General features: G+C 40.4%; 1 protein-coding gene across 19 annotated transcripts in view; it reads left to right on the top strand.

Moving 5' to 3' along the window:
• Positions 1-3,233, top strand: part of trdn (triadin) — a 53,493-nt gene extending 50,260 nt beyond the window's left edge. For 14 of the 19 annotated variants that reach the window (XM_077219865.1, XM_077219866.1, XM_077219857.1 and 11 more), the window contains 2 exons: positions 841-885; positions 2,144-3,233. In XM_077219865.1, the coding sequence (XP_077075980.1) occupies positions 841-885; positions 2,144-2,313 (215 nt within the window). In that variant the 3' untranslated portion in view covers positions 2,314-3,233. The remainder of the gene's footprint in view (positions 1-840; positions 886-2,143) is intronic. The other 5 variants (XM_077219855.1, XM_077219850.1, XM_077219863.1 and 2 more) reach the window with 4 other exon arrangements.
• The last annotated feature ends 19,550 nt before the right edge of the window (positions 3,234-22,783 follow it).

Below are 22,783 nucleotides of genomic sequence, written 5' to 3'. Positions count from 1 at the left end.
AAATAATGACCGATTAAAAAAAAATTCTATTTACAGATTCTTTCTTTATTTAATGCAACATGAAGTGGAGAATAAAGTCAAGTAGTCACTTTTATTTAGTGCTTTATACAATGCAGATTGTTTCAAAGCAGCGATTAATAGAGAAATAACAATCAGTGATGCAAACAGAATGCTATTCAGATGTAAAACAGCTCTAAAATAGACAATAGTGTCATTTTTCAGCTGAAGTCAATTTAGTGTTGATTTAGTTTGTTTTTTAAACACATTTTGTAATCCGCTAGTTCAGTTCAAGTTTTGTTCTCATCCAATCAAATCAATAATATTACTGAATTTAAATCCCCACGGTTTGTGAATACCCTCAAATACAACTTTTGTGTTATTTCAGTGCAACTTACTTGCAACTACTCTTCAGACGGACATTTCTTACTGTTATAGTTCACCAAGGAATTCTCTTTAATGTAAAAATGTGTTTCTCCTTGGGAAATCTCAGGATTTTTGAGGATATATAATCCCACCAAGGTCTCAAGTGACTTTTTATTTGCAAGCCTGAAGTAACGTTTGAAGGTCGCCATTACTTTCAAATTCAAGTCTTCAACTCTGCCTCAGTGGATGTTCGCAGATATTGTGGTCTAGTGCTTGTAAAAATTATTCCTCTGAGAGCTTTGTCATGTCACCTTATAACAACCCTGAAAACTAAATCCTACATTAACAGATATTCTATCCTTAACTGAAAGCATTTGCCATGTCATTTAAAGATTTGCTACAGCAGAGTGCATATATCATGTTATATGTTGAAATGAATACATTGTTCTTCAATTTATCTCTCTAACAACTAATTAGAAGAGCTGAAAGTGGAGGAAAATGTCACAGAGGGCAAAAAGCCAGGTAAATGAATCTAATTCCACACCATACATTGCATTATAGTAGTTTTTCCAGCAAAATCTTCCACTGTAACAGAGTTTTAGAAACATGTACAATAATGTTACTTTGCAATATGCAATATGGAATTTTATATGTAACCTTGTTGCGGGACAAACTTCAAGCTCAACTTCAACTTCAACTGAAGAGAGAGGCTGTATAATAACTGAATATCTTCAGTTATTGCTTTATATTCTGTTTATCAGTGGGTGTAATGCATTACATCCAACATGCATTACTGTAATTTAATTACTTTTACCTTAAAGCAAGGTAAAACCTTTTTTTAATTTTTTTTTAATAAAGGAACTATGTACAATTTTTAACATAAATGTTTCCATATTATGCATTGCACGGATTTAGCCAAAGACTATTTTTCATCCGTATGTTACCATTATTACCATTACTTCTGATGTAATTGTATTGAATACAATAGTGGACTTAACATCAAAATGTAACTTCTAATGTCAAAAATGTATGTTTTTAATGTAACCTTCTCCCTTTAAATACTTTGGTCAGTTCAAGAATCATTTATGCAATTTTATATTATTTGTTTGAAAGAATTAAAAGAGCAGTTTCATGTCTATCCTTGTAATGTTCAACTGGTCAAAGTTGAAATGGGATTTGGAAGGTAATTAGTATAGTAAGTAATGCAATACTTTTAAAGAGTAATCAGTACAGTAATCTAATTACACTGTTGAAGATGTAATGTTGTAGTTGCACATATTTTAACTTGAATTTACCAATTGATTGTGTATATACACACAGTACGTGTGTGTGTGTGTGTGTGTTTGTTTTTGTGATTCGTGAGGACACAAATGTGTATAAGGACATGGGTATTACACTGGTATTACAACTTGAACGTGATTTATGAGGACATTTCATGAGTCCTCATATTTCAAATGGCTTTAAAAACATACTAAGCAGTGTTTTATTAAAAATGTAAAAATGCAGAATGTCTTCTGTGATGGGTAGGTTTAGGGATAGGGGTAGTGTAAGGGGATATTGTGTGTGTGTGTGTGTGTGTGTGTGTGTGTGTGTGTGTGTGTGTGTGTGTGTGTGTGTGTGTGTGTGTGTGTGTGTGTGTGTGTGTGTGTGTGTGTGTGTGTGTGTGTGTGTGTGTGTGTGTGTGTGTGTGTGTGTGTTGAACTGTTCAGTGTTTTATGTATTTAGTTGTGGTTGTTTTTTGCACCTGACAACTGAGAATCACTTGTTCTTTGTGTTACAGGCAAGATACCGTACTTCCAGTGTGTTTTAATGAGCTCAAAATCCAGCCAATATCCACTGCGGCCCATGTCCCCTGCTATGAGTCCAGCCATTAACCCCAGTATGATGAGAGCCATGATGGAGCAGCGGGCCGCGTTACTGCAGCAGAAAGCCCGTGCAGCTGGACAGTAACAGTCCGGCTCTGGCAGGTGTAAACTGCTAATGAACCGCTGTAAAAACACAGTGCTCTCAAGAGCTATTCACCTAAACCATCACAGAGACTAAATAACAAATGGAGGTCACTGGTTTTTCAATGTACACTCTCCATTCCTCCATAAATAGCTTTTGAATCTAATCACAGTTTCACAATTTTGACAAAAAAATAATAATATGCAATTACTTTAAAGAAATATAAATAAATAATAAATACGTTTTGAAATATATTTAATGCGCCTATATGAGCGCCTGTCAAAGAAATGTTACTGGGTAGATACATTTATTTATTTATTTATTTGAGATCTTAAAACATCTGTTTACATTTGTTGCAGGGAAGATTCTCCCGGGGGGGAGGGATTTCCACATTGTACATAAGACTACTCAGCAGCTAAACAAATTTAGAAGTGGTTAAATAATTTAAGTGTTCCTCTAAATATTCAGATATTTATTTTTTTATGTCAGAGTATATGATCTCATTACGGAAAGGAATACTGCAGCAGACGTTCAATTAGGGCCTTATCTTTCAGCGCAGGCCATTTCCTTTGGCTCACTGGTAATAAGATTATGCGTATATGTCTGGGTTCAGCAGGGTCTGGGATCTTTCTGCATTTGTATGCATGGCCATTAGAAAAAAGAAGGACGCCATTTGGGCCGAATCCGATTTCTATCTTAACCAATGAAAAGAGCTTACATCCTTATAGAATTGAAAGAGACATTAAGAAATTAAGGCACACAAAAGCCTCTAAATAATGAAAGGCTTTCATTTTACTTGACTGAGACTTTTTTTAGTATCTCTTTATTTAATTGAAACCCCCTATTTGGGTTATTAGATTTATGGTAGTGAATAAATCTAAATAAATCTTCGTGTATAAATCTAATAAATCCTTTTGTTGATACACAATGTATAAAATCAATTGTATTTTAAGCTTGGCCTAAAATATCATGCCATTTTAATGCATTTACATTCTTTGTATTGTTGCTACATGGATGAGCCATTAAGTAATTATTATTAATAATATAATATTAGTAATAATTATTGGTAACACTATACAATAAGGTTTCATTAGTTAACATGAACTAACAATACTTCTACAGCATTTATTAATGTTAATTTATACAATTACTAATACATATTAAAGATCAAAAGTTGCATCTGTTTACATTATTTAATTCACTGTGAACTAAAATGAACATGAATATTTGTTATTAACTAACATTAACAAAGGTTAATAAATGCTGTTTGCTAGAATACATTATATATAGAAAATATATATACTGTAGAATATATTGCTTATTGTTTGCTCATGTTAGTTAATACATTATGTTAACAAATGAGACCTTATTGTAAATTATTACTGAATTATTTGTAATCATTATTGGGATTATTGTATGTTATTTTAATATTTTTAATGTGGGTTGGACAATTAAATATTTAGCTTAGTTTTGCTTACCAGTAAAAAATGACTTTCTAACTTAGTGTTTTTGCGTTGTTATCCAGTACAAATATCTAGACGTTCTTAAATCAAGATTTACTTAAGAAGCCAAATGACTTGATATTAAGTGTTTTCTAAAAAAATGAATGGCAAATCAAGTGAATTCATGCTTACTTCATGCAACCAAGAAACAAAAAATCTGCCAAAGGGGTCAGAAAAATAATCTTGTTTTCACTTTGAATTAAGTTTATTTTTCTGACCCCATTGGAAGATATTTTCTTCTTTTTTAAACAAACTCACTTCATTACGATCAACTGTTCAAAAAACAAAATATCTTGAGTCCTTTTGTTTCTCAAATAAATATGTCTTGAGTTAAGAATGTTTCGATTTTTGTGCTGAAACAAGACAGAAATACAGAGTACAGATTTTTTGTATACACACCTGTTGAAGACCCCTTCCCTAGGTAGTCATCAAACAGTGTGTGGATTAACTGTAAAGTACAATAGTATATTATTTGACTTTACTTTGACCAACAGTGGTTTTCAAGATGTTGATCTGAAGTCACTGTCCATTCTCAGAGGCATCTTGTTCTTGTAACATTTTGCTTCGAGCGGGATTCAAACCAATGTTTCCGGCATGGGAGGCGGTCGCGCTAACAAGGATACTAAAGACCGCAGCCTCTAGTGTGCCTCTTGAGGCCAGGGGAGTGAGGTTTACTCGCACAGCTTTTACTAGTCTGGCACCGTTACACACACCTCCCTAAACCTCACTTCCCTCTGGGTCACGGCACCAACGTAACCCCTCCGGTTCTACTCGCACTGTTCCAAACAGGATTTGAACTGCCGTCTCTGGCATGGGAGGCGAGCGCACTAACAAGGACACTAAAGAACGTAGCCTTTTGAGGCCAGGGGAGTGAGGTTTAAATGCCCATCTCTTACTAGCCTGCCTCCGTTACACACACCTCCCTTAACCTCACTTCCCTCTGGGTCACGGCACCAACGTAACCCCTCCGGTTCTACTCGCACCGTTACGAATAGGATTTGAACCGGCAAGTGCACTAACAAGGACGCTAAAGACCGAAGCGTCTAGTGTCAGTCGCCACTCTAAAAAATGCTGGGTTGTTTCAACCCATGTTTAGGTCAAATATGGACAAACCCAACCATTGGGTTTAAAAATGTATTTAAAAAAAAATGTAAACCAACGGTTGGGTTTGTGCACCACAAGGAGTGTATTTCTCTTTCTTGAGGCCAGGGGAGTGAGGTTTACTCGCACAGCTTTTACTAGTCTGGCACCGTTACACACACCTCCCTAAACCTCACTTCCCTCTGGGTCACGGCACCAACGAAACCCCTCCGGTTCTACTCGCACTGTTCCAAACAGGATTTGAACTGCCGTCTCTGGCATGGGAGGCGAGCGCACTAACAAGGACACTAAAGAACGTAGCCTTTTGAGGCCAGGGGAGTGAGGTTTAAATGCCCATCTCTTACTAGCCTGCCTCCATTACACACACCTCCCTAAACCTCACATCCCTCTGGGTCACGGCACCAACGTAACCCCTCTGGTTCTACTCGCATCGTTCCAAACAGGATTCGAACCGGCGAGTGCCCTAACAAGGACCCTAAAGACCGTAGCGTCTAGTGTCAGTCGCTACACTCTAAAAAATGCTGGGTTGTTTCAACCCATGTTTGGGTCAAATATGGACAAACCCAACCATTGGGTTTAAAAATGTACTTAAAAAAAATGTAAACCAACGGTTGGGTTTGTGCACCACAAGAGGAGTGTATTTCTCTTTCTTGAGGCCAGGGGAGTGAGGTTTACTCGCACAGCTTTTACTAGTCTGGCACCGTTACACACACCTCCCTAAACCTCACTTCCCTCTGGGCTTCCCTCACGGCACCAACGAAACCCCTCCGGTTCTACTCGCACTGTTCCAAACAGGATTTGAACTGCCGTCTCTGGCATGGGAGGCGAGCGCACTAACAAGGACACTAAAGAACGTAGCCTTTTGAGGCCAGGGGAGTGAGGTTTACACGCCCATCTCTTACTAGCCTGCCTCCGTTACACACACCTCCCTAAACCTCACTTCCCTCTGGGTCACGGCACCAACGTAACCCCTCTGGTTCTACTCGCATCGTTCCAAACAGGATTCGAACCGGCGAGTGCACTAACGAGGACGCTAAAGACTGTAGCGTGTAGTGTCAGTTGCTACACCTTAAAAAATGCTGGGTTGTTTCAACCCATGTTTAGGTCAAATATGGACAAACCCAACCATTAGGTTTAAAAATGTATTTAAAAAAATGTAAACCAACGGTTGGGTTTGTGCACCACAACAGGAGTGTATTTCTCTTCTTGAGCCCAGGGGAGTGAGGTTTACTTGCACAGGTCCTACTAGCTAGCCTCCATTACACGGGTTTGACAATTTCAACCTGAAAAACTTTGTCTTATTCAAGAACACACTGGCGTGTGACATTTATTTCCAGTAATTTAAGGACTGGCAAGACCCAAAATACTGTATGTCCTTGAATGTCTTCTCATAATCAACAGCAGTGACAAAAAATCTAAATGACAAGAACAAGAGTGCACAGCTGGCTGTTTTTTGAGTGTCGCTGTGCATATGGGCTGCATATGGTCATAGAAAGACTGCATAATGTTAGTACTGTATCTAGTGATCGCAGCAGAATATCTCTTTAATCAGGACATAGTGAGACAGTTAGCTGTAACTGTCTGACTTTGAACATAGAAGTAGGCTGCAGAAGTAATTCACTTTGAAGTTACAGCATGCAGCTTCCTGCAGAGAGGAGGTCAACTGTACTGTCGATATTCCTAAGATATATTTATGTAAACAACGTAAATATTGATGACCCTGAAAAATATATATATAATATGGGACACCATTTTTGTCTGACATTGAGAAAAATCACTGTCTTAGCTTAAATGAGAGACAGTTTACAGTGAAAACGCAATGTTTACGAGGTGGAACCTCAATTGTTGATTCTCAGAAGGCTTTGAGCTCCATAGATGTATAAAATCCAAGTGTGGGGCTAAAAATTTTATTTTAAGGTGACAGAAGTTGTTCTTAAAGTTTTTGAATGTGTTTGGTATTTGCATGACTCCTGAGAATATTGCACATGTCAGTTTCTGATGTGTTAAATTAGCTTGTTACACTGAATTTCAATGGAGGCTGCTAAATTATCTTTCTTTAAAACGACTTGCACTGATGACATTAGGTTGGGCACCTAGAACTTATCAGCCTTATAAGCTAAATTATGTTTAGCTTATAAAAGGATTGATCACTTTTTTCCACAAAGTAGAAGGATTTTGTGGTTTGATTTATTGGTTTTACTAAGGCATGTCAGATTGCTCCATTATTAGTCATCACATCGCAGAGACCTAGCTAATTCAGTTCTAAATATGTCAAACTGTCATGTTCTTATGAATATTGAATAAGATCTGTCAGTAGAACCAAAGGAAATTTTGACTAAATCAATTTTTTGTTCACATATTGCTGAATTCTATGTTTGAGTGGGCACATTTCTGGTAATAAAGCAAGTTATTTGTGCAAACTTGTCTGTGACAGAATGTCTTTTTACATGTACTTATTAAATTGGGTGAAAAAAAAACATATATTTTATTTTGCAAAATGAATGCGTCAAGCCAAATGTGTGAAAGCAATTATAAATAAAAGCTGCCTGTATAATTCAGTCTATCGAGGTTTTGTTATGAATGTAACGTCAAAGTTGAGTGCATGTTTCATCTTAATTGTTTTACCCCCCAAATGCTTTTTTTGACAACTTCATGTTGTACACAAAAATCTATATATTCAATATATCCATAAACTGTTGTGAAAATGTGTGCAGACAGCAAACAAATGGAAGCTATATGTTTTGTTTACTTACTAGCTAAAATGTGTTATCTCAATACTTTTTGTTTACATTTCAGGGACCTTGGCCTTCTAAACTTTGATACAAACTTTCTGTTTTCCCAGCACCGGTGAAACATATGAGCTTGACTTTTTGGTCTTAAAAATGTTAAAAGGTCCCTTACCTTGCAAGACAAAAACCAAGGCATCAAATCCACACAGAGGAAAGCCAAGGCCACACCAGGATGATGAACAACGTTTTTGAAACATTAGCAAGCATTAATTTGTAGCCTGTACCTTTCAGCATAACCACAACATGGGCTGAATTCAGAATAACATATTAGCATGCAAACATGGCAGGTAGTATGAGTAGATAGTAAGAGTAGTTAGTATACTATCAGGAATTCAGCCTCTGTTTCCAAATACCTTTTAAAAAGTACTAGGCTGTATACAGTACATAGACTGCACAGTATTCAGCAATTCTAGTATTCCAAATATAGCCTTTTTTAAATGTTTTTATGCTCTTTGCTTATCTCTTAAATGCACAGTATATATGTTTCACCACTAGAGGTCACTTATTCAAAACAATAACAAAGGCGTAGCTTGATGACTCCGTGAATGACGGGCCTCAGGTAGAAATCATGTTCATTGATGAGCAAATGTAGGCTATTACATTTGTATTAGCGTTTCTGTGGTATGAAGCAGGGCAGAGCGCCTGAGACATTTTTTGTTCGTAACTTATACTTTGTTACAGTTTCGTTTGATAACTTAAATTCACATTATTTTATTTTATTCCAATAAACAAGTGCTGAATAACGTCTCGGTTACTAACGTAACCTCGGTTCCCTGAGAGTAGGTAAGGAGTATCGGGTAAGTTAGCTTACGCTATGGGAAAACTCCTTTTCTCGAGAATATTGAGGCCAATTTTTTAAAACGCAGTGCAGCTGCACAGCAGACATATATCTGAGCGTCTAGCGTGCTCATTGGCTGTGCTGCGGCAACTGCACGAACCTATGGCGAGGCAGCAAAGACAGGCGAACCAATGAGCTTATAGCTATATAAACCCCCATTTTCGCCATAGAATTCAGGTTAAATTGACTGAATGCCTGATCGGAGCACAGTAGCACAGCGAGTTACGCAATACACGTTCCCTAGTCTCAGGGAACCGAGGTTACGTTAGGAACAGAGACGTTCCCTTTCGAGAGTTCTCTCGTATTGCGTAAGTTAGCTTACGCTATGGGAACCCCTTTCAAAACGCTGCGCATGCTTAAAACTTCACCTCATACTATAGCCTAGTACCAAGCGCCCGAGGCTCATAGAAGAGTAAAGTTATGTGTCCTAATAGAGGCCAAATCAGAAATGAGCCTCATATAGGGAAATATAGGAATGGGCCAAGCTCCTTCTTATATGGTATATAGAACTGTAGTTCAGGTTCACCCAGGACCAGACAGATGTCGGGCCCTATAGTTGTGTAGAATTGTGCTTAGACACTTCATTTACACGGAAAGAACCCTTGCTTGTAAAGAGGGAACTTCTAGGTTATAAAACCTCATAAATGTGGACGGTGAGGCCCAGCCGGCCGCCGCACCGGCTTTAATTGGTATCTTTAATTGGTATTCCACTCGACCGTGCCCATGACGAGGCTATGCCTCTCGTGGAATGAGCTCTCATGCCTATGGGGCAACGGAGGCCCATAGACTCATAAGCCAGCGAGATAGCATCAACTATCCATTGTGTCTCTGCTTCGTGACCGCGAGACCTCTGGTGCGAACAAAGCACACGAAGAGCTGTTCTGACTGCCTGAACGCAGAACGCTCCAAGTAGACTCTGAGATCCCTCACAGGGCAGAGTAGATCAGCGTCTCTTTCTTCTTCTGACGAGGGAAAAGCTGACAGCGAAATGACCTGCGCTCTAATGGAGTAGAGAGCACTTTAGGACGTTATGCACGAGAACGAGCGTAAGCTCATCCTGTGCGCTCACAACAGAAAACAAACACGCGGAGCATGAATGTCCGAATAACGATACAAAACCGAAACCAAACTAGACAGATGTGCCGTGATCCAAACACCAACATGTAACAAAAGCACCTGACATCGACGGAGGAAATGTGGGAATTATGTTAAACTGTGAAATGTATGATGAAAATTGGCTAGCAATTTCGCCAAGCAAATACCAAGAAATAGTTTACAGCAGTTTCGAGTCCACAAAATCCGCGATGGGACTGAGCTCGAATAGCTTCCACGTCTACGACTTTTTATTGTACAAAATCGCTGTCAATCAAAGGGAGATGCAGTCTCTCGACAGACCCTCCAATCATCACGCAGGAACCCAGCTTCCAGTCCTCGCAGCATTTATCCAATGACCGTCTAGTTTCGAAGCACTGAAAAAACTGTTTAAAGCAGCGCCATTGAAGTCACCGGACGCTGGGCTTCAACAGGGAAATGCACTGTGACGCTCCGGGAATGAATGAGAAGGAAATCGAGTCAGCCGATCTGCTATATGAAGCTGATTTTGAACCAACTCGTCTTCGAGATGAACGTGTTCTAACGCATTTTTAGTCAATAAAATGTTTACACAATAGTACACATTTGACCATTATTTTTTTGATATTATAGGGGAAGCCGAGCTTCCCTTGCAGTCTTAAAAAAATCGCCACTGATCCGCACCCTGGTTCAGAATGCCTGGCATGTGCGCCGCTCTCAGTGAGCGCGGGTGTTGCTGAGCCCATTTAATGAGGTTTTTGGCCATGGTGTGCAGGTTGCTCAACCTGAGTTCACCTTGGCGAATTATATAGGACACCACCGACATGTTGTCCGTCCGGACAGTATGGGAGAAAAGCTTGCAGCGATAGAGCGTCCATTCTCATCTCTAGACAGTATGTGTAGGCGCCTCTCCGGGCTTGACCATAGGCCAGAGATGGGCCTCGAAGAAGGCTTCTCAATCCGCAGGTCAGTAAAGTGAAACTTGCTGAAGGAGATTAAATCTGAATTCTATGGCGAAAATGGGGGCTTACATAGCTATAAGCCACGCCCATACTGGCAAGCTAGGACGCGAAGCGACCTCATTGGTTCGCGCGTCTTTGCTGCCTCGCCATAGGTTCGTGCAGTTGCTGCAGCGCAGCCAATGAGCGCGCTAGACGCTCAGTTATATGTCTGCTGTGCAGCTGCACTGCGTTTTAAAAAATTGGCTTCAATATTCTTGAGAAAAGGAGTTTTCCCATAGCGTAAGCTAACTTACCCGATACGAGAGAACTCTCGAGAGGGAACAACTCATACATATAATTTTATTGGTGGCTGGTATGAGACACGTGTTGCAAATTGCAGGAAGCTAGATCGATATTAGAACATATTAATAAATGGCATGCAGTTAATTTTAAAATATATTGTATGGTTGAGAAAATGTTTCACTGTTACTACAAATAAAGCTCTTTCTGATTTTTCTATGTTAGCCACTTGACAGAATAGTGTCTCTGAGGCATGTAAATCAAGAAAACAAGAGATTCAAACAATAAGACTAACCATGTTGAGCTATATAACAATGATTAGTTTTATGTCGATAAAGATATCCAAACACTTGCTAACCTGTCTAAAAAAACACATAATATATTAAAGCATATTTGGTGGTTCCATGGTTTGTACGAAAGTAAAACTGTAAATCGAGTGTAATGTGAAAAATGGCATCATTGATAGGTGACGCAGTGACGAGGGCCATTACACTGGTAAAAATAGCAGATTTTTCTGGATTTAAACAATATTGGACACATTTGGGATAATGTATAAGTACACAAGTCAACAAAATATATAAACTTGTTATTGTGGTTTTTGGATCCAAAAATTGTACATATTGTACATTTAAGCTATATATTATTCAAGCTATATGCTATATAATCTATATATTTAAGCGATATATTATTATTCATAACTGTAAATAAACATTTTGGAGATTCAAAGAAAGACTCTTCATATCAGCAAATCAGAGCTGATTCTTATAATATTACAACACTGTTGTCTGAATACCCTTGGTAAGTCCATTCATATTTTTAATTGAATCTAATCTGTTTAGGAGAAGCTGGTGAATAAATTCTTACTTTGCTGCTGTAATTCCCTCTAGTATGCCCTCTTCGAGCCCACAACTGTTGAGAGCAACATAAAACGAGTACACTATTTTAAGCTGAATTCTCTATGGCTGGCTGCCTGGCTATAAAAAAATACACAATCTAAGCCAAGGTTCTGGATTCTAGGCCTCAGTCTGGATAAGTAATGTGGCTCAAACAGGTCACATCAGCTGATGAGCAAAGATATCTGGGTCAGCCAGAGAACTACATGATCGCAATGTGCTCATCTCTGAGCAGCTCTATATAAATAATAGAGAGAGAATATATAATATATATATATTCACACTGCCTTCCAATTATATATATATTTTTTGGGTGGTGATGGCGCAATGGATAAGACACATTTCTTTGGTGTGAGAGACCCGGGTTAGAAATGTGTCCCTGAGCAACACACTTAACCCCTAGTTGCTCCAGAGGCGTGCGACCTCTGACATATATAGCAATTGTAAGTCGCTTTGGATAAAAGCGTCGGCTAAATGAATCAATGTAAATGTAAATATATTTATATATATATATATATATATATTTATTTATTTAAAGTTATTTTATAATTTATAATTTTCAGCATCACTACTTGCCTACTCCAGTCTTCAGTGTCAACTGATCCTTCAGAAATCATTCTAATGTGCTGATTTAGTGCTCAAAAACATTTCGTATTATTGTAAAAGTTGAAAACAGTTGTGCTGCTTAATATTTTTATTATATATTTTTTATATTCCCCATAGAAAGTTCAAAGCACAGCATTTACAAAAAAAATATGTAATAATGTAGAAGCCTTTATTGTCACTTTTGATCAATGTCATGCTTATAAAAGAAAATAAATAAAATAACAATAATTCCTTCCAAAGCTATTGATAATCTGAATATATATATAATTATTTTTTATAATTTTAAAGTTCTTATTGCGAAGTAAAAGCAACTTAGCGTTAGTAAAATCCCACAACCTAAAGCTAAATCAGCTTTGTTTAAATTAACTGTCCATCCTGATCACTCTTAGTGTGTCCGAAAGAGAGAGCAACTTCATCATCAACAGGCATGTAAAGTTCACCCAAAAACTCATCCTCGGGTTGTCGCTGCTCCTTAAATTGGCTTAGGAATAAATCATTTTAACACACACGAATGAAACATAGCATGTTTAGGTTTGTCATTCATCATGCATGCATGAACATCCATAAATCACAAACACCCTGCTTTTCCATAAAATACTCTCCCTCTATCATGAGCAGCAAAGGTTCCTCGAGGCAGGATCAGTGCTTCATCTCCATTTAAAATAAGACGGTTTAGACTAGGGCAAACTCTCCAATATGGAAACTGCTGTCTCGAGAAGACAGCGTGACTGTGAATCTCATATTAGCACTGGCATCCCATGGTCTCGGTAGACAATAAAAGCCCTGGAGATAAATAGGTCTGCACATCCTTACTGAGGAGCGAGCGACTCCTTGGCGGAAGTAAGGCGATGCATGCAGACAGTGACAGTAAGCACCATTATGTTCAGCAAACGTACGACATGGTCTTAAATATGACGAATGCTTTTTAATTAGACTCTCCGCCGCAGTATATTACATGCACATGGTCATCGGAGAGCCTCAGCCTGATTGCACACTTTAGGTGGCGTGAGATGGTCTGATGACACCCTCGATAAATAATGCAGGAGACCAGTGGTTTTGTGCAGCGTTTGTACAGGAGGGCTCAGGATGTGTCCACAGCAAAGCGAGTCAGCAGATGCTCTGAGTGGGCGGCACAGAGTGAGATCAGGACAACAGAAAGATTTTGGCTCCAGATTTGTGCACGCTCAGCAAACAAACTGTCCCTTCAGGGTGCTAATGTTACACCCCTGAAAAAGGGGAGAAATAATCACGAGAGTGATAGAGTCAGGTTTCCTCACTGAAAACTTTAGTGTTATCATTTCAACAATAATACATTTTACAGATCTACAGAAAATAGTAGCTTTATAGGGCTTATTCAAGTCACAACAGCATACTCTGTAATTCACTGGAACATAAACTCATTTTTCCAATATAACAGCTGTCAATCAAGCACAAAGTAGTTTTAGCTCAATAAACATTACTACATTTACCAAAAATATCGATAAAGTGCTTGAAACACATTATACAAATAACACAGCAAAATAGATATTATATAGGTATCTGTTAATTCACAATTGACATTAAATGGCGGCTGCTCTCATTACGAAGCTATTTTTATCTGTAACCGAGCGAGGGCTCCGCTCACACACGCACATTTTAAACTCGGCAAACTTAACTCTCTCACTTACTCAAATTGTTACTAAAACACACCTTCAACACTCTTAACATGTTAAATCATCATTACATTTACTCAACTCAGTTTTATAATCAACAACGCACCTGAAAAAGGGGAGAAATAATCACGAGAGTGATAGAGTCAGGTTTCCTCACTGAAAACTTTAGTGTTATGAGGAAAAGACCGCGATTTCCCCGGAAACTTGGGTGGAAGACAAAAGCAATTGATCACGCCGCATAGATTAAGATCACTTTGGTGATCACAGATTAACACTTTTTACCCATAAATTAGGCACTGCAAAATTAATTAATCAATCTAACGTTTACATATTCCTCTATTAATTTTTACCCTTTGTACACGTCAGATCTGAACTTTTTAACACAATTACATGAATTGAAATTATATGAATTGTTTCAATCCCTATTACTAGTAGGCTACTGGATGCATTGTCTTTTTAATCTTAGATACTTTAAGATCCTCACATCCTATTAATTGACTAAAACCCTTTTTGCCCATTACATTACAGCAAGTGTTTCTATAAACTGTCACATTCTCCCCGACAAAATAAATGTCGTCCCGACATTACCAACATTCATCTTAAACAGTCTCTTATGCACTGGACCTAGAAAATCATCTTCTGTGAGTCCGTACTTGAGCAGAGGTCAAAGGTCACAGCTCAAATAAAGTTAACGCATTATCCACAGTCCATATCTGTCGACCAGCTGTATAAACAGTCCATAAGCAGTCTTTTCTCATACTGTTAATTCAACAGTCCATCAGGCTCAATGATCTGTATGCATAGTCTGAAAATTGTCTCTTGCAACAGTCTGTGAATTAAATCAAACCTGTCATCATTATGATTGCTGAAGTCCATACATGCAGGGTGGCTGAAGGTAATATTGGTGTGGTGATGGCAACCACGGAACCAGTCCTGGTGCAGGGTAGACAGAGAACAATTGCGGTTGTGGCTGGATACTGTACAAGGAAGGCCTACCAAGCTGATCATAGGTGATACGTCTTGGAGGGTGTCTTTCTCTTTGTGGCCGCTGATAGGCTGGGTCCTCAGGTTCAGAAACAGCAGTGTCCTCAGGTTCAGCAACAGTAGTTAATGAAGGAAAGGCCCTTGGTGGACGATCATCAGGCAAGTTCATCTCTTCAGCAGGTAGGTCTTTAACGGTTGTTGTCCCCTCCAACTGCTTCTCAACAACGAGCTGTGCTGGTAGCATATCAGGAACTGGCACTACAACTGTCTCTTTCAGTGGTGGAGGCCTGTGTTCCGACTCTCTCGCTGGTTCAGTGTATGTGGGGACCTGTAGCGGCTCATGATGAAGGTCATATTCATCCCCGCTGTCTTCATCAGAGTCAAGAGACTGTGATGCAGGCTGATGTCTCCTTTTTTTCTTACTTTTGTCCTCGTTAGTCATCTCTGGTTGTGTCTCAAAAGGTAAGTGGTCACAGGACATGAGCAGATTTCTGTGCAGGACTCTGGAGCGGCCCCTACCCTTTTCTGGTCTCACTTCATAAATCGGCAGGTCTGAACCCATTTGTCTCACTACTGTGTGAATTGTATCTTCCCAATAGTTACGGAGTTTACCTGGTCCTCCTCTTGGTGTCAGGTTTTTAATAAGAACTCGCTCGCCAGGCTGTAGCACTGCACTCCTAACTTTGGTGTCATAATACTTCTTACTCCTTTCAGCATTTTTCTGAGCATTTTCATTTGCAATGGCGTATGCTTCCTCCATCCCTTGTTTCCATTTCTCCACGTAGTCTCGCTGGTTACTGGGACCTGCCTCTGTGCACAATCCAAAGAGCATATCAACTGGAAGCCTGGGTGATCTCCCAAACAGAAGAAAAAATGGTGAATAGCCGGTCACTTCACAACGGGTGCAGTTATATGCATAAACTAGTTTGTGCAGAGACTCTTTCCAATTTGACTTTTGTGTCTCAGTCAGTGTCTTTAACATTTGCAACAAAGTTCTGTTCATACGTTCCACTTGACCATTACCCATCGGGTGATAGGGTGTTGTTCTGGACCCTGCCATGCCACTGAGTTTCTTTAAGTGATGGAACAACTGATTTTCGAACTCTCCCCCTTGGTCATGATGGATGCGGACGGGGAACCCAAACTTCAGGGCAAAGTCATTGAAGATGAGATTTGCAGCAGTTTTTCCTGACTTTGACGTGGTGGAGTAGGCTTGCGTGAAACGTGTAAAATGATCAACAATAACGAGGATGTACTCGTATCCGCCTTTGCATCTGTCAAGATGGAGGAAGTCTATGCATACCAGTTCAAATGGCTGTGTTGTCACAATGTTTGTCAGAGGAGCTCTTATTTCATGGCTTGGCTTTTTCTGTTTGACACAGCTACAAGTTTGAGTCACATAGTGCTCAATGTCAGATTGCATATATGGCCAGAAGAAGCGGTCACGTACTAGTGATACAGTGCGGTCAGTACCTTGGTGTCCCATGTTGTTATGTAACTCTTTCATCACTTTACCTTTGTACTGCTCTGGTAGAACTAACTGCTTGCGGGCTGTAGTGATTCTGTACAGAATGCCATCACTGTCTACTGTCAATTTGTCCCATTCTCGGAATAGGCATTTTGTTTTTGAACTGGATTCTTTTTGCTCCTTAACTGGCGGTTTGGAACCAGACCGTTTGAAATCGAGCACAGGACGGATGACCGGATCAGATTCTTGTGCTCCTCTTATCTCATCTTTTGGAATCGAGCTGATTGATGCAGCGTTTGTCTCACCTTCAACTGATACTGACATAGATGCAGCCAGAAGTGACCAAGTTGCAACAGACTCTTTCTGTACCTCTACTGCTTGTATCGTGGCGGCAATAGTGTCTGGTGGAAGCTCTTCAGAACATTCTCTCATCAGTGACTCTACATCCAGTGGCATCCTTGACAAAGCATCTGCATCACTGTTCTCTCTACCTGGCCTGTACTTTATTGTGAAGTGGAAGTCAGCCAATTCTGCGACCCACCTGGAAGTAGTTGCGTTCAGTTTTGCAGTAGACAGAATGTAGCTGAGCGGGTTATTATCACTGTACACAGTGAATGTCGGAGCATAGTATAAATAATCACGGAACTTATCAGTGATTGCCCATTTTAGAGCTAGGAATTCTAGCTTGCCAGAGTGGTAGTGATAGTTCTTTTCAGCTGCTGTTAAGGTTCGAGAGCCATAAGCAATGACCCTAAGCTTCCCATCTTGCTTTTGATAAAGAACTGCTCCCAAGCCTTGGTGTGATGCATCAGTATGTACAACAAATGGCTGAGTGAAGTCAGGGAAACCTAAGACTGGTGGGTGGAGCAAACAGTCAATCAGCTGTTCAAGTGCCTGTTGGTGCTGGTCAGTCCACAGGATTGGCTTGTTTGAGGGCACCACATGACTTACTTTCTTTGGTTTTGTTTTCCGTGGGTGGTCAGAAACTTTCTCTGAATCTGCTTTCAGGAGGTCATACAGACAGCTGGCCTTCCTAGAAAAGTCTTTGATGTACTGTCTGTAGTAAGTGAGTAAACCAAGCATTTTTCTGAGCTGGCCCACCGTCTCTGGTCTGATTTCTTTCAATGTTCTTACTGCTTCAAAATCAGCTGGGTCAACTTTACTGCCCTCCGCAGACACTATCCTTCCCAAATAACGGACCTGGGGTTTACAGAGGTCACACTTACTTGGCTTGAGTTTGATGCCATACTCTCTGAGGCGCTGTAAAACTTTACGTACATCATTCACATGGCTGTCGAAAGTTTTACTGAAAACTAGTGTGTCGTCAAGATAAGGAATGCAGATATTATCCCGGAGCCCTTCCAGACATTCCTCCATACAACGCTGAAAAGCTGCAGGAGCGTTCATGAGACCGAATGGCATGCGTATCCACTCATAGAGTCCCCACGGGGTCACAAATGCTGTCAGTGGTCTGCTTTCCTCAGAGATAAACCCCTGGTGATATGCTTTTCCCTGATCTAAGAGGGAGAACCAGGAATTACCACCTAAGCTGTCTAGGATGTCTTGGACCCGAGGGATTGGCTGGCGGTCGGGATGCGTCTTTCGGTTCAGCTCTCTGTAATCTATACACAACCGGAGGGTCCCGTCCTTTTTCCTGACGCACACAACCGGCGAAGAGTATGAAGAGTTTGACTTCCTAACCCAGCCTTGAGCTATGAGGTCATGAAGGTAACCTTTCATCTCCTGATACAGTGGCCTGGGCACTGACATGTATGTGCGATTGACTGGTTCCGAGTCCTTTACAGAAATAGTCATTTCCAATCGTTCAATGCAGCCAATGTCATTGTCTGATCTGGAGAAGGAGTGACACTCTTCTCTAAGCATTTGCCTAACTACCTCTCTCTGCTCTTCGGCTAAGTGACTTAACTCTACTGGTGGATCCCACTGTCCACTAAAATTACATGGGGCTTGAACGCTGGTATGATTCACTGTGGCTGAGGTGACAGCTTTTTCAAAGACTTGGGCAGGTAACACAGTCATTATGGTTTGTACTGTACCAATTATTGTGCGTCCAAGCAGGACAATGTCGTGGTCAGTGGCGTTAGAGACATCAAGCATAATGACTGGACAAGCACTTTTCCTGACTCTGACTAATGTGTCAAAAAACTCAAGTCCATCTGGCCACTGAGGGTTCAGGTCTGGCTGAAAAAGCATTGTCGTGTCCTCTTTGAAAGGCTGGGAAGCTACACGGCACTCAATCTGAATACTACTGTGTTTTGGTACAGCAGCCTTCTTTTCCTTTATTTTCACCCCATATTCATCTGTCTGTTCTGCACTAACAGCCTGTATGAAAGCGCTCACTTTGTTTCTTTTGAGGCTTGGAAAAGCTTTTCTCACTGTACTGTACCGTTTTGTCTTTTCGGTCATTGCCAGGATGTGCTCGATAACATTGAAACCTATGATGGGATGAGATAGGTGACAGCCTTTCATCACCAGCACTGGGATGATCAGTTCATTTGTTTGGTCAGTTTCAGAGGCTAGCCGAAAAGTTGTCTCAATCCATCCCAGGTACGGCATTTCAGTCCCATTTGCTGCAGTCAATCTTAGCTCATCAGGTGAGTCCAGGATTTCTGAAACATCCCTCAGCCTTGCGTTTGGGAGGGATTCCTCTTTCCATCGTTCATCAATGACTGAAACCTGAGAGCCTGTGTCCCATAGAGCTTGGAGGTGTTGGTGATTCAGGTGACACTCAACAAGGCACTGTCTACCGACTAGGGAGGTGACCTTATGGGGGTGGCAAACCTGTGCTAGAGATGATAAAGAGTGGGCATTTTCCTCTGTGCAGGAAAGCTTTTCAGCAGTAGAGTCAATTTCCAGGTGAGTGCATGTTTTCTTATGTTTGGTCCAATGTTGGTTTTGACATGTTTTGGAACAATACAGTGTCTCTTTACATGATGAATATTGTTTCAGGTTCTCCATTGAATCTTCTCTGGCACAATTTGCACATTTCTGGGACTTTTCGATAGCTGTGGTTAACACTCGTCCCTCAGCGGTAACCCTTTCCCGTTTAAAGGGGCCTCTCTTGATGGTCTGACTCCCCGGATTTTACATCCAGCTTGAAAATGTTCTCCACTCCCACATCGGAAGCAGTGTGTGCAGCGTTCACCTGTTCTGGCCTGCTGGCAGACAAAACACCTCCTTGTAGCTTGAGCAGAACGGTTTGTATACCAGTTAGGTGCATATTGATGCTGTGCAGGGTCAGATGGTGCTTGGGGCTGATGGTAGTTGCTGTAATACTGCTGCTGGGGCAGGGGTGGCTGGGGTTCCCTATCGGGCCTCCTAACTGGAGGTGGGGCATAAACATAAGGCTGTGACTGAAACATAGGCTGCTGTAATGTCTCCTTAATCTGAGCTATCTCTGCACTGAGACCTTTTAGAGAAGCTACACCCGTCTTAAGTTCAGCTAACTCTGTTAATAGTTCTGCAGGTATCTTCGCTTTGACTTCCTTCACATAACACTTTGCAGATGGCGTATCTTCTGACTGGACTACACTGACAGTTGTTGAAGGCTGTGTGACATTAAACCGCTTTTTGTTTCGTCTTTCTATTTCATTAGCAACAGCAATGTTAAGCTTCTCTAACAAGACCTCATCTGACGTTTCACTATCTAGCAGGAGGGGCTGCATGTCTATCCTGATACTGTCACTCTGGAGACCTGTAAGGACGGTGTGTAAACACATGCGCTGGACCAGCGCCGGGTCATACTTAAGTCCTGATTCTGACTCCTGGGACGCAAACAGTACTTTCTGCCTCAGATCGAAGACGCGCATCAGGAAGCTTTGAGGGGTCTCCTTGCAATGCTGTGATTCAGAAGTTAGCTGTTTGTAAAGCTCTGTTGCGCTTTTCTCTTGAAAGTGGGAACGCAGGATGCATCGAAGTGTGGGAAGAGTTAGCTGGGGTTTACCTTCCAAGTAGCTGCGGAGCTGTGAGCCTGGAGAAATAGCCCTGATTACTGCATCTACAATCTCTACCTCAGGATAACCTCTGTTAAGTCCATTCTCAATCTGATGGGCAAGGCTGGAAAAAATCAGTTTCTCTTTCTGGCCCGGTTCACCTATCTGCCCAGAAATTTTAAACTCTTTGCGCCAGTATTGACTGGGCGTGTGCTGCATGCTCACCTGACGATGGACAGGGGTTTGGGGCTGGTGCAGAGAATCACTGATCATTGCATTGACTGCAGTAATCTGCTCGGTTTTCACTCCTTGTTGTAAGGTTACAGCTCTCGGTTCCTCTGTTCTGTGATGTGTTCCTGTTGTTTCTATATCATGTTCCGTTTGCTCTGTTTTGTTATCCATCCCACTGTTCATCTCCGCCATTTTGTCTTGGAGTAGCAACAATTCCGACATGCCGTCATCTTCTAACTCTGCCAATTCCTCTCTTTCAATGAACATCATAATAAGAGTCATCAATGATATGCGGGATTTGTCTTGGACATTTCTTCTCTGTTCGCCTGATATGCCAAGAAAATCACATATCTCTAGTAAGTTGTCCTTGGTCAGGGTGTGCAATTTCCCTACTAACTCTCCCTGTACCTCTTCCAAGGTGGTTGTCATGGTGACAGGACAGGAGGAACTTTTACCGTGCAGGAATTGGAACTGAACCAGATGGTCTTTACTGTCTCTGATGATCTCTTAATGGCCTCAGTTGACATGTACTTCACCACCAGGATCCAGGACCCTTCGAACAGCAACACTTTCCTCCCTGCCTGGGTTGTTATGGGGGGATTTAGCTGGCTCTGAATTCAGCGACCAGTATGTGGCCACCGGACATCTGAACAGCATCCCAGCGGGGCCTCCAAAATGTTACACCCCTGAAAAAGGGGAGAAATAATCACGAGAGTGATAGAGTCAGGTTTCCTCACTGAAAACTTTAGTGTTATCATTTCAACAATAATACATTTTACAGATCTACAGAAAATAGTAGCTTTATAGGGCTTATTCAAGTCACAACAGCATACTCTGTAATTCACTGGAACATAAACTCATTTTTCCAATATAACAGCTGTCAATCAAGCACAAAGTAGTTTTAGCTCAATAAACATTACTACATTTACCAAAAATATCGATAAAGTGCTTGAAACACATTATACAAATAACACAGCAAAATAGATATTATATAGGTATCTGTTAATTCACAATTGACATTAAATGGCGGCTGCTCTCATTACGAAGCTATTTTTATCTGTAACCGAGCGAGGGCTCCGCTCACACACGCACATTTTAAACTCGGCAAACTTAACTCTCTCACTTACTCAAATTGTTACTAAAACACACCTTCAACACTCTTAACATGTTAAATCATCATTACATTTACTCAACTCAGTTTTATAATCAACAACGCACCTGAAAAAGGGGAGAAATAATCACGAGAGTGATAGAGTCAGGTTTCCTCACTGAAAACTTTAGTGTTATGAGGAAAAGACCGCGATTTCCCCGGAAACTTGGGTGGAAGACAAAAGCAATTGATCACGCCGCATAGATTAAGATCACTTTGGTGATCACAGATTAACACTTTTTACCCATAAATTAGGCACTGCAAAATTAATTAATCAATCTAACGTTTACATATTCCTCTATTAATTTTTACCCTTTGTACACGTCAGATCTGAACTTTTTAACACAATTACATGAATTGAAATTATATGAATTGTTTCAATCCCTATTACTAGTAGGCTACTGGATGCATTGTCTTTTTAATCTTAGATACTTTAAGATCCTCACATCCTATTAATTGACTAAAACCCTTTTTGCCCATTACATTACAGCAAGTGTTTCTATAAACTGTCACACTAACACCAGATCCAAACTTATAGCTGCATGCACACATAAGCTAAAAAGGCTTTTTGGATTGTAAGAGCATTTCCTAACTGAACTGAAAGCATGTTTATGTGCTCTATGTGTGGTTGTGATACCTCAAATCACTTGATTTTTTTTGGAGAGTTGTGCTATTACTTTTCTTAGTGACTGAGATTTTCTCCTGGTGAATGATAAAACGGACTAAAAATATTTCTGTTATCATAGGCTGCAGTTTGCAACAGATTATAGCCTATACACAAATTAAAAAAAATTGTAAGAAGTATCGGTAGCACTTTGCTTTACAGTCCTGTTTCGCATGAACATGCTATGTACTCATTGTAGTAATGCCACTAACTAGGTACTAACCCTGAACCTACCCCTAAACCTTCACTTAACCCATGTTACCTTACACTACTCTAATTACACTACTCTACTCTAACTACACTACCTTACACATACTGTAAAATGAAGTG

Source organism: Siphateles boraxobius, unplaced genomic scaffold, assembly GCF_051911475.1.
Source record: "Siphateles boraxobius isolate OS27281-9 unplaced genomic scaffold, OSU_SipBor_1 8, whole genome shotgun sequence".
Lineage (NCBI taxonomy): Eukaryota > Metazoa > Chordata > Actinopteri > Cypriniformes > Leuciscidae > Siphateles > Siphateles boraxobius.
This window is presented reverse-complemented; position numbering and strand designations above follow the sequence as displayed.